General features: G+C 37.5%; 1 protein-coding gene across 2 annotated transcripts in view; it reads left to right on the top strand.

The window, feature by feature from the left end:
* The window catches only part of PPP1R1C (protein phosphatase 1 regulatory inhibitor subunit 1C), a 122,597-nt gene that overhangs the window by 68,092 nt on the left and 41,721 nt on the right, over positions 1 to 12,784 (top strand). For both annotated transcript variants that reach the window (XM_068543875.1, XM_068543874.1), the window contains exons 3-4: positions 2,011 to 2,048; positions 4,023 to 4,083. In XM_068543875.1, coding sequence (XP_068399976.1) covers positions 2,011 to 2,048; positions 4,023 to 4,083 — 99 coding nt within the window. The remainder of the gene's footprint in view (positions 1 to 2,010; positions 2,049 to 4,022; positions 4,084 to 12,784) is intronic.

Here is a 12,784-nt window from a genome sequence, read left to right as displayed (position 1 = left end):
TCTATTAGATATATTTGATTTATTAAGTTGTTTAAGTCTTCTGTTTCCCCACTAATCTTCTTTCTGGTTGCTCTACCCATTATTGAGAGTGGGGTATTGAAGTCTCCAACTATTACTGCAGAATAGTTTATTTCTCTGTTCAATTCTGTTAGTTTTGCCTCAGATACTTTGATGGTCTGTTGTTAGGTACAGAAATGTTTATAATTTTTGTATCTTCTTTCTGTATTGAAACTTTTCTTAATATATAATGTCTTCTTTGCCTCATAACTTTTTTTGTTTTGAAGTCTATTTTGTCTATTAGTATAGTCACCCTGCTCTCTTTTGGTTTCTATTTGCATAGAATTGTTTTCTCTATCCTTTGACTTTCACCCTATTTGTATATTTGGATCTAAAGTGAGTCTCTTGTAGGTAGTACATATTGGATCATACATTCTTATCCATTTTGCTAATCTTGGTCTTCTGAAGATTTTAATCTGTTTACATTTAAAGTAACTGATAAGACTTCCTTCTGTCATTGTCTGTCCTTTTCTATTTGTTTCCTATATGACTTATAGCTTTTTTGTCCCTCATTTCCTGAATTACTGTCTTCCTTTATGCTTACTTTTTAAAAATATTTATTTATTTTAATTTTGGCTGTGTCATGTCTTAGTTGTCACACACAGGATCTTTCGTTGTGGCATGCAGGCTTCTCTCTAGTTGTGGCATGCGGGCTCTCTAGTTGTGGCTTGCGTGCTCAGTAATTGCGGTGCGCAGGCTTAGTTGCCCCATGGTATGTGGGATCTTAGTTCCCCGATCCGGGAGGTACCTGTATGCCCTGCATTGGAAGGTGGATTCTTCACCACTGGACCACCAGGGAAGCCCCATGTTTAGTTAATTTTTTATAGTGAATTGTTTAAATTTCTTTCTCATTTCCTTTTGTGTACATTCTATAGCTGTTTTCTTTGTAGTTACAATGGGGATTACATTTAAAACCCTAAAGTTGTAACACTTTAATTTGAATTTATACTAGTTTAACTTCAATAACATACAAACACTCTTCTTTTACACCTCTGTCCCAACTCCTTATGGTTATTTATATCACAAAATTACATCCTTATACATTATGTACCCCAAAACATAAACTAATAATTCTTTAAATTCACTAGCCTCTTAAATTATGCAGAGAACAAAATGCAGAGTTACAAACCAAAGTTACAATTATACTCGCTTTTAGACATTCTTTGATGAATGTCTCGTTCAGTATTTAAACCACGGCATCAATCTCTCAGCTTTGGGACTAACCTAAAAGTGAGGAATGGTCAACTGGGTCTAGAAGCCAAGAGGCAGAATCCATGCAAAGTAGGTGAGGAGGTAGGAAAGAAGCCCAGCCCAGAATGTCCTCGCTCTGTGGAAGGGGAGTATGTGAGCACCTCTTCCTCCTCTCTCCCCTTCCTCACAACTGTTTTTTTACACAGACTATGTGGAAGTTGCCCTAGAAGTTCACAAGAAATATTTCTGACAAAGTTACTGATTCTTTCCAGGGGCATATAGAAAAGAGGGTGCCTCTTTTAGAGTCAGTGATTGGGCTGAGCAGAAAAGTAGGTTTGTTCTGCTTACTGGCAAACTTAAGGAAAATTGACAGAGGCTACAGTTAATAGACAGGGCTGCAACATCCAAGAGGAGAGGAGGTTGTTTACGCCTTAGCACTGTGAGGTTGATGATGCCAACAGTTGTTCTAGGAGGCATTTCTCTGGTCCCCCTTCCAGACTGCTGGAAGGTGGGCAATTTGGAATTTCAGGAGGGATGCTTTTTTATTGCCTTTTTTAAACCTGTGGGAGAGGGTTATCTCAGAAGGAAACTATTTCTTTCTGCCTCCCCCTGCCCTCTCAGCCACTAGACTAAGCCATGGATATTGTATGAGCATAAGGCAATTATTATTAAATCATTCTGTTCCATGTTATTGAAAATTTAATGTGTATATGACAAGGAAAAATATCACCTTTCTAATAATTACACCTACTTCTCTTGCAGAAATAGATGACAAGAGAGTGACCAACACACAAGCAGAAGTAAGTTTTCTTATACTCTGTATAAATGTGTCCAACCAACTAAAAACACAACCAGTTTGATTTGATGTGATATAAAATATGATATGAATATAACTGTGCTGTAAAAACTATTTAATTTGCTTTCCCTGACTGAACAAACAGTAAAATGGTGTCATTAAATCTCCACCTCTAGGTTACCCTTGATTCTCCACCTATGAAATACTAACCCCTGGAAAAACTTCTAAAATAAACTACTGATTTTAGAGGCAAGATATGGTATTGATAATTTCAATTTAGTGACTGGTTGTGTATGACCATCACAGGTTGGTACAGCCAATGTTGGAACCCTGGAACAAGAAGGTGGGGGACAGACACCTCTTAAGGGTCCTCTGGTGTGTGGAGCTAAGAGCAGATCCTGAGGCCAGTCTCCACATACACATGTAGGAGTTCAGATTGAAAATATGAACCAGGGACAGGGGGGCTAGGGGAGATGATAACATAGGATACACAGAATACAAGAAAATGAGCAAACTTGTGCCCAGAAATGTAGCAAATATTGAGTAGGACTCATGCAGACTTGATACTCAGTTCCCATGGCCACATGAGTAGGCATCTAGCAAAACTCAGTGGAAAATGTAGAAAGAACAAAATACCAGTAAGTATCTCTCAAGACTTTCCTAAAAATTTAATGAGATTGTAAATGTGAAATGCTTTGAAAACTAAACTCTTACATAAATATAGTTTTTATTAGTTAATAAGTTTTACCACTGTTACTAAACAAACCAACTTTTCTGTAGAATTAATTTTCTACTTAATCTTTGAATATGTATATGGAAATAAACATATAAGAAAACCTGGAAGTGAATGCTTCTTAAAATCAACCAAATGTGACAGAATACAGCAGAGGTACAACAGAAGGCTCAATCATCCACACATTTATACTAATGTAGAGTTGCCCTGCCTGCATCTGTGCATAATAGACTAGTATCAAAACACTCTATTTTGGAGAAATTTGCCTGTACCATTTGCTTTGGTTGATATGGATTTGGTAACTATTTGGTTGAATTTTTTACTTTTTAATAGGTTGTTTTTGCATCAGCTAAATACCAACATCCTGATGACTCCTTTGAGGGCAATTAAGCTTTAGTATGTATGAGTAAAGATGCCTCAAGCTCTATTTACAACTTCGTGAAACAGTTTCTAGTTTTCTTCAGACTCTGTACATTATGTTCTTTCTAATACGCATGGAAAGCCTAGAACAATCCTCAAAAAGTATCTTGTAACTATTTATACTTGAACTTTTCAAAGCAAAAATAATTGCTCCAGACACTTAAACTCCTGCCTTTGACACACTGAAATATAAGTAGACACGCCATTAAAAAGGAGTCTTTGACATAATCTGATTGAGGTGTAGACCACATATATATGTAATTTATTATAATAAGTAATGCCTTATACATATATAAATATCTATTTCTATCTAAACTTTAAATATTATTGTGGTTCTCACCCTGAAATATGTTCCTCTGTTCCAATTTGTATCATTTTTAGTGCAAAAATTTCTGCCTCAATAAACTAATTCTGATCCAGTGTGCTTAAGAGTGTTAAGCAGCAGTTTTGTTAGGAAAGAGCTTTTGAACATGTAAAAGAATATTACCTCAACATTGTAATTCCAAGTAAATGGAGCTATTAGATTGAACATCTCAATTCCATAGGGTTATAGACTGATATTACTTAGCAAGGACTCTCATTAACCCTCCAGAACCACTGACAATCCTATGAACCGATATAACTATACCATGGACATAGCTTTTGGAGTATATTTTGTCCTGGCACTTATGCTTTTCTCTAAAATGGAAAGGATTAGTACTATCTCTTTCTTTCTTTCTTTTTAAAATAAACTAATGTTACTAGGTGTTTATTTCCCTCAAAGGGCTGATGACATTGTACTTTTTATCCAAATATCAGACTTATTACTTTTTTCTCTTTATCCAGTCACAGAATGCATCCCCTAAGCAAAGGAAGCAGAGCGTGTACACACCACCTGCCATGAAAGGTACTGTTCAGGTACTGTTTCCGGTTGTTGTGAGTGCTGAGTTCATGGATGGCAGGCAGGCTGTTCTCAGGCGCCTTATACCTGCTTATAAGCTAGATCTATCTTACTGAAAGTCACATTACTGACTTTCAGTAACATATGTTATTTGAAACCTAGTTTCACCAAGAGTGAAATAGCTGAAGAAGGGACAACTAGAGATGTCTCAAAATCTCAGTCTGGAAATTCAGATTTTCCAAAATAATGAGAAAAGTTTTCTTTTACCTTTCCTCACATGTTTTCCCTGAAGAGGTTTTTCTAGAATCCCTAATTACTCTTGCCAGTGTTGGCAGATGATTACTTTTCCTTGGCTTAAGCAAAGTATGTCTTGAATTTCAGACAGATACAGTGTAAAGTGTTGCTTCACTGCACTGTGTCAGGAGCAGTTCTAAGAAACCCAGTCAAACAGCTATTAGCTGTACATGTTACAGCTGTTGAAATAACAACTAAGAATGCTAGCTCAGGTTCTGGTGTTCTCCCAGAATTTCCACCCCTACCCACCCCCCCCAAATTAGAACTGCTAAAAGAACATCTAAGTGTATCAGAATTTTGACCAACATCAATCCCAGGGAAGGTTTCTTTTATTTCTCACACAACAGTATTCCTGACATGAGGCAGAGTGTGTCCAATCCAGTAGCTCGTGTTCCAGCCTGGCACTTGGGCTGTTGGCCCAGTGACTCATCATGCAGTCGTACAGCTCGGTTTCAACTACAGGAGAGGCCAGCTGAACAGCTTCCTCTGGAGTCTAAGAGAGATGTCTAAATTGGGAGTGAAATTTTCCACTCTGTACTCTCTCTAGATTTGGGGCTTCTCTCTGAAAGAGAGGTGGGACATAAAGGGACACATTAATAGCTACTTTCCATAAACTTCCTTCCTGTGCAGCTATAAAATACAATGTTTGCTTGTTCATAAGACTGCAGTAAATAGTGCAATCATCAGCATTGTAGTTAATTCCGGGGTAATTATTGAAGCTATCAGGCATCCCTTTCTCAAGATCAGTGTAATCATTTTTGAAGATATTTTCCCTATTGTAAGTCATCGTGTACTTTTAAGACACATCAGTTTTGGCATGAATGGGTCCCAAAGAAAGATATATGTTCACTCATTTAATAATTTCCTCTGTTCTATTTCGGGTTAGCTTAACTAAATAAAGACTGTTCTCATGTCCTTAGAGAATAACAGCATTATTTTTAAAGGAAAAATCTTAAAATCAAGGCCCCAAAGGCTCATGGTTTTTATATTTAGCTCTCAAATATCATAAGAATGTGGGATGCTAACGTTTAGGGAAGTTAGTCATATTGTACATTTTTACCCATAACCTTACTACTGTTGAGCCCTCCAAGATGGTCATTCAATGATAATCATTTTTGGTCATGAGTTAAAGGCTTGAGAAAGCATGGTATTTCTTTCATGAGGCTATTCGGGTATAATTACAAGCCACTTAGGTCCTCATTTATTACCTGTAAATACTTAGCAAAGTCTCCTGCTACTGATAAAAGAGAGAGCTAAATCCACATATTTTATTCAGTCTACCTGTCCCTTAGAGCTAGAAATGAATATTTTGGGACAAAATTAAGCAATGGTAACATATGGTGCATTGTAAGCACATTAAGAAGCTTCCATCATAAAAAAGATGAATTAGAAAGGAAATGTTATTGAAATGCAAAATCAATAATAACAACTGCTCTGAAATGTGTAATTCTTCAAACTGCAGTGGAACATGCAATTATTGAATGTAAAAAATGTTTGCTAGGAGAGCAGAGTAGCACCAGATATGATTAATAGTTCTGAAAGAAATCACTCTGACCAAATGGGCAACTAGGGCTTCATGAATGACCCAGTGAGTAGCTGATTAGTAAAACAAAACAAATTAGCTAGACTCCTTCCCTCTTCTCTTGTATTAGGTAGTGAGGAGTTACTGGATATAGAGGCCTAAGTGGCAGGAGAGAGATGCTACATTCTGCCTACGCCATTTCAATAAATGCCCAGACAGACTAGTCTCCCAGCTCCTACATTCATTTATTTTTCCCTCTTTGTTACTATGGTATTTATGGCTCCACCAGGTCTCAGAAAACAGAGACATGTCCAGATCACCTCTTGTGATGAAGGCTTTATGAAGGTGCATGGGTAGGTAGGGGGTAAGAAACAGAGCAGAGGAAACCATTTTAACAGGTACACTGTCAGGACTGATATGCTGATGACCTCCAAATTCATATCTGCAGCCCTAACTTACCTCCTGAACCTCAGACTCCCATTTCTAACTAGCTACCAAATTTCTTCACCTGAATGAATGACAGTCATTGAAACTTCTCAAATTTAATATGTCCAAAACCAAACTCATTGGTTCCTTTTTGGTTTTTCCCCATCTCAATAAATCTTATCCAGCTCTTGAGAACAAAAATCTTTGCATAATCCTTGACTGCTCCCCCTTACCCAATCCATCATCTACTCTTTTTGGTGCTAATTTCAAGATGTACCCCTTCTCTATTTTCCGTATCTTCCACTGCTACTACCTTGTGCGACCACCATTGTTTCTTGCCTGGGCTGCTGAAGTAGCCTCCTTACTGCTCTCCTGCTTCTGCTCTTGACCCTCTACAACTGAGTCTCCACACACAAACCAGAGTAATTCCTCTAACGCACAAATGTGATCATGCCACCCCCTTGATCAAAATCCTCAAAAACTTCCTGTTGCATTCAGAATAAAATGAAAAATCCAATCATGGCTTACAAGTCCCTGAATGAGCTGCACTGTCCTTTCTCCTTGATCTTACCTCCTTTCACGCTGCCCCTTGTTCATCGGGGTTCAATGTCATGGACTTTTTCGGTTTATAAACATCTCAAACACACTTCTGTATCAGAGCATTTGTACTTTCCACTTTCTCTGCTTGAGAAGCTCTTTACCCAGTGGCCTCACAGGTGGCTCAGCTAATGTTCCCTCCTCAGAAAGGTCTTCATTTCCTGATAACTGCCCATCCTACCATCACTATCCATGTCCTTATAACACTGCCTTAATTTTTTCCATGGCACTCATCATTATGTACCTAGAATGAGGTGTCCATGACAACAGTTTTGTTCATTTGATATTCCCAGCACCTAGTACAGTTTCTGGCACACAATAGGTGCTCAATAAAAACTTGTTGAATAAATGAACTGTAATGAACTGGGGAATCCAGTCACATTGTCATCTGCTGGGAAGAGGATGTCCCTTAAACCTTGTTCTACTAATTGTCATACTTGTGACTCTGCTTCTGTTTCTCTTTGTTTCTCTCTCTGCTTGATCCTCCTTTAACTCTTACGTTCTTACTTATCCGTATGCTTCTGTTTATCTAGTTTTACTTTTCCCCACTCCCTTCCCCTCTAGTCAAAGAGAAAATCTGATTTGGAAAATTAGTTACCATCCAGAATGATGCATCGATTTGGCTGGATTCTTAAGAAAGGTTATCTCATGGACCACTGGAACCATTAGGTGGCTGCCTCTGACTAGAGCCTGGTTCCTCCAACAATTAGTTTCTGGCCAAGATGGCAGCATCATGGGAAACAAACAGCAATGTAAATAGGAGAATCTGGATATGGCTCTCTTCCTTCAGAGATGTTTCATGACTTGATCAGAACATTTACTCTTAGAAAGTAATAAGTAAAGTTAGTTCTTGGTCTTGCCATCTTTCTAGTCATAACATTATAGTCATTCAAAGTTGTCAAGTTTAAAGATTAACTAGTACAACTATCTAGTGATGCATCAAACATCACTTCCATTTTTTCCACTGTATCTAACCTCAGGGTATTAGATTGGCTATGTTCTCTTGAAGGTTCTAATATATTAGGCTTGGGCTGTAGCCAAATAATCAAAAGTTCCAGGTGATTCTGCTGTAGCAAGTCTAAAAATTGACCAGACTCCAGATATCCAATCATCTATCTAACATGTCTTTCTTATGTCATAGGTTGACTAAATGAAATGAAATCTCATGGAAATCAAAGATCATGAGATCAAAATTAGCATGTTCAAAACTGACCTTCTGATCTCCACAGCAAATCAATTTGTCCTTCATGTTCCCCTTCTCAGGAAGGTGCTTATTCCTGAGTTCTGGGGGTCTCCAATGACTCTCCCTCTCTCCTTCACTCTCTTCATTAGTAGAGCATCAGGTCTTGTGGATTGCACCCCATTAGTACCTCTCCCACCTTCCCCTCTTCTATCTCCAATGTCACCATCACAATTCAAGTCACATTCATTTCTTTGCCAGGATATAAAAGGTTACTCTCCATTCAGTCTCTTTCCTCTACTTCCCATCTGTTTTCTATACTGTAGCCAAAGTGAACTTCTTAAAAACCAGATGTGATTATGTCACTTCCTTGGTTAAAACTCTTCAATAGCTCCTCACTGCCCTTAGATAAAATTCCTATTCCAGAGCAAAGTTTAGAAAGCTTACTGCCCTGTGGCTCCAATATGCCTCTCCTCTCCTTACCCACTAGGTCCCAGCCACACTGGCATGCTGTCAGCTTCTAAATGCACCAAGCTCTTTCCTGAAGAGTTTGCATACATTCTTCTTCTAGAATATTCTCCCTTGCCTCCTTCTTGTCCTCATTCTTTATTTGGTTAGTTCCTACTTATCATTCAAGCCCTGTCCTTAAAGGTCAGATCCTGAAAGGAGCTTTCCCTAACCCTCCATTCTAAATTATGTGTAGCTATGAACTCTCTATTAATAGTTACACATTCTCTATAGTTCTTTCATTACAAGTAATCACAATATTCAATTATTTATTAAGTGTCTGTCTCTCCAACTACACCAGAAGTGACCTACACGGCAGCAGTGACAGTGTCTATTTTAGGTCTATTGCCTTATCTGCAGGGCTTAACAAAATGCTTGAGACATAAGCAGTGCTTATACATATACTTTTAAATAATTTTTTTAAATGTACCCAACACTACTGTTGGTGAATGAATCATTTCCTTAGGGTGTTTACCTTCTCTCTGGTCTATTAGAAAGATCTTTACTCTATTGAAATTTATATTCATGGATTCTTTTCTATATCTTGTTGCTATTTGTGATAAATTTAAAAATGACAACTATCTGAATATTTCAAGACATCTATCAGGTCCTTGCCTCACCCCTAATTTCTCTCTTTCCAGGTTAAAACATTTCAATGTCAATTATGCCTGTCCTTTCACATTCACTCCTGATCTCCTAATAAGCTTCATTTTGCCTATATCACTCTAGAAGTACATCATTCAAAATTAACTTATATTTAAGGAGTGGTCTGACCAGGACAGAGTGGAGACTTCAATTATGCCTGTCACCTCCTTCATTCCAGATAATTTAATTCCATTAATGCGACCCCAAATTGTATTAGCTTTTTCTGGCAGCCATATACATTGGTGACAAATAGTGAGCTTACCATAAATTCAAAACTTCCAAGCCTTTTTCATGTACTGCTTTAAAGCCGTATTATTTATAATGTATAGCTCATTTAAAAATTACATCTTTTCTTAACCGAAAAGACAGTGCTGTCATCCCAATTGACTTTCATCTTCTTAGAGTCAGACTGTCACATGAACATGTCATATTTCATATCATGATTCCATCATCTATTTTATTTTCCATTATCTCAATTGTTTGTCACCCATAGGTTATATAAATTTATCTCTGATATTTTTATCCACATCTGTAATAGACGTATCACACAGAACGGGGCCTGCAGCACACGTATCTCCCTCTAGTTGGCACTGGTCCCCCTGAAGGCCATCATTCAACCAGTTATAAAATAGACTTATTATGTCAAGATTACATCCCTTAAAACTAGAGGATATTATTAACTCTCATTAGATACATTATTATATTTCAGATATGGTGTGCTGACATTTTTTCATCTCTATAGATGAGTCATAAATTTGTAATGTATATTATGCATAAAAAAATCACAGGTTGAAGGTTGCATAGAAAACAGACTTACTTTTCCATTACCCTGTGTGATATAGTGCTTTATAATTATGTAAATAGAAAGTTCTGAAGATTATCAGAAAAATGATAGCTGACCACTGAATACCCATGTGATTTCTCTGGTGTTTATATGGTGGTCAGCCCTGTAATTTACAGAACAGCCAATTAAATTATTGTTGGATAGCTTGAATCATGTTTTCAGAAAAGCAAAGTAGGTTTGAATCTTGGGGCAGGAAATGGCTGACTCATTTCCACACCCATTTTGTGTGTGTGTGTGTTTTACTGGAAGGCAAATGCCTTCAACTGAAGACAGCAAAGCAAGGGCTATCGATTTAAAAGGAAATCTGAATATGAAACAAAGCAGCTGACTGAAAAACAGCTTTGTAGAGCAGTTCTATTAGTATTACATTACCATTCTTAATGTATCACAAGTCAGATTTTTCATGGACTTCTGAAAAACATCTTCCTCTCATTCTTCATAATTTCTTTAAAAGAAAAGCTTAGTTACTTCAGTGTCCAGAGATTGTTCTTCTGACATGCCCAGTAGGTCTTCTCTGAATGCTTACAGCATTGTAACTCCTACCTTTTTTTCCTCCAAGGATGGTGTGATCTTGATATTTTATCTCAGTTTAGCCTCTTTTCATAATAAAGCAATAAATGCAAATAAGGAAGAGCCCAGGGAAGGAAATAAATCAAACTGGCCCAATAAAAAGTCTAACATGGATTTTGGAGGATGGTAGGTGACAGTGACAAAGATGTGCCATGTAATATTAACTGAAGGATAATCTTCAAATCAGGGAAAGCTGTTGATTGTAGTAATTTAATGGGACCCAGCAGGAAAAGACGTGGACATTGTGGGGGAAGCAATCAGTGTTCAAACCTCAGTGACACCACTTGTTAACTGTTCAACTTCAGCAAGTCAATGATTTTAACCTGTCTCTTCTCTCGTTAGTTAAATGGAGGTGATACCCACCACACAGGCCTGTTGTGGGGACAAAATGAAACAATCTGTGTAAAGAGCGTGCTTAGAAAAGGCACACAATATGTAAGATCTATTTTGAGTAATTATTTGAACCCTGGATTAAGAGGCAGGTACACCCCTCCTCGTTTCCCCTGAGCCTGCAGAAAGGAGGAATGAAGCCCTGGGGAGAGACCAAGGAGGGATGGAAGGTCTTGGAGATGAATAAAATCCCTGCCAGAGCTTTGCTCTCATCCCAGTAGGAACTGAAGAGTCAGGGCTAAAGGTGCCTGATCCTAATAAGCATGTGGACAACCAAACCTTGCAACACTCACTCCACTTTTATTTGTACCAATCTCAGGTAGATTTGTGGAGTTGATCTTTGACCTTTCACTTCCTTTGTAACAAAACCCTGCTTTGCTTCATTCACCTGCCTCCTCCTCTCAGACATCACGTCCCTCTTTTCTCAGCTAACTAACAGCCCTCTCAGAGGTACTGATATTTAAATTAATCAATCTCATATTTCAAAAAAGCCTAAGAACAAAGTGATGTTTAATGGTAAATTTGGGGGTGCTAAAGAAGATCATACAATAAACATTTCTAGCCAGAGGGATGTGTAGGAAATCATAGAAATTCAGCCTATAATTAGGCAATGTAAATAGGTTAACAATGATTATATAGAACTATGATCAAATCACTCTTCCTGAGTTTGAAACCTCTTATAATTGTCCTGAAAAAAAAATTCTCAAAAGGAAGAGACTAGCCATAGTATCCTGTTTTCATCACCCCCTGCATGTTGAAAAGTCAGGGAGAGAAGGTAGCAAGATCTTTTAGCTTCGCATCAGGCCGTCTCCACATTGCATTCCTTTTTTTTTTTTATAACATTACTGTCCCTCTGTGGTTGTTCTTCAGGTATTCATCACATTTGCCTTTCCATATCTTGGCTTTTATGTTTGTGCTGGCCTGGTTTATTTACTGTGTAGGGTGGGGTTTATTTATGCAACTCAAGAAACATTTTAACAGATTTCTAGATAACAAAGAACATTCTAAATATATACAAGTCTTGCCTTAAAAAAAAAAAACAAAAAACCAACCAAATATGCTTCTATTTCCAGATCCACTTCCTTCACTTCTCTTCAATTTCTTTCACTAAGTTCTATGTTCATCTTTCCTCATATCTTTGAATTCAGAAGGTGGGGTCAGATTGGAGAACTGATCTGAGCATATATCTTTTTTTTTTTTTTGGATTGTATTGTATGTGCATTATATATATATAACATATATATATATATATATTTAATAGATCTTCATTGGAGTATAATTGCTTCACAATACTGTGTTAGTTTCTGTCGTACACCAAAGTGAATCAGCCATATGCATACACATGTCCCCATGTGGTGCCAATTAAACTTTGAAAAGGAGACCACTGTTCATCAATATGGTTCCATTCAGGTGTCTGTATATATTTACACCTATTTTAAGCTTAATCTTTTAAATGTATCAATACATTCCTCTGTTTAAATAACATACAACTTTTAAAATTGCTTCCTATCTTAGAAGTAGGGGAAGAGATGAACTTTTGTATTTGGTTGGAACAGGTAAATCAAGACCCAGTGTCTCTAGGTTTCTCCCAAGTCTGCAAATGGTAAAACTCAGTTGCATAAGCACTAAAAATGTACTGCCACACATCACACATGAGCCTCCACTGTGTATCGAGCATGGCCTTAAAGTGGTGTGGCTGCAGAGATGAAAGGCAAAATCCGCACCTTCTGGG

The sequence above is a fragment of the Eschrichtius robustus genome, chromosome 5 (genome assembly GCF_028021215.1).
Source record: "Eschrichtius robustus isolate mEscRob2 chromosome 5, mEscRob2.pri, whole genome shotgun sequence".
NCBI classification, from domain to species: Eukaryota; Metazoa; Chordata; class Mammalia; order Artiodactyla; family Eschrichtiidae; genus Eschrichtius; species Eschrichtius robustus.
The sequence above is the reverse complement of the archived record's forward strand: the minus strand, read 5'-3'. Positions and strand labels throughout refer to the sequence as shown.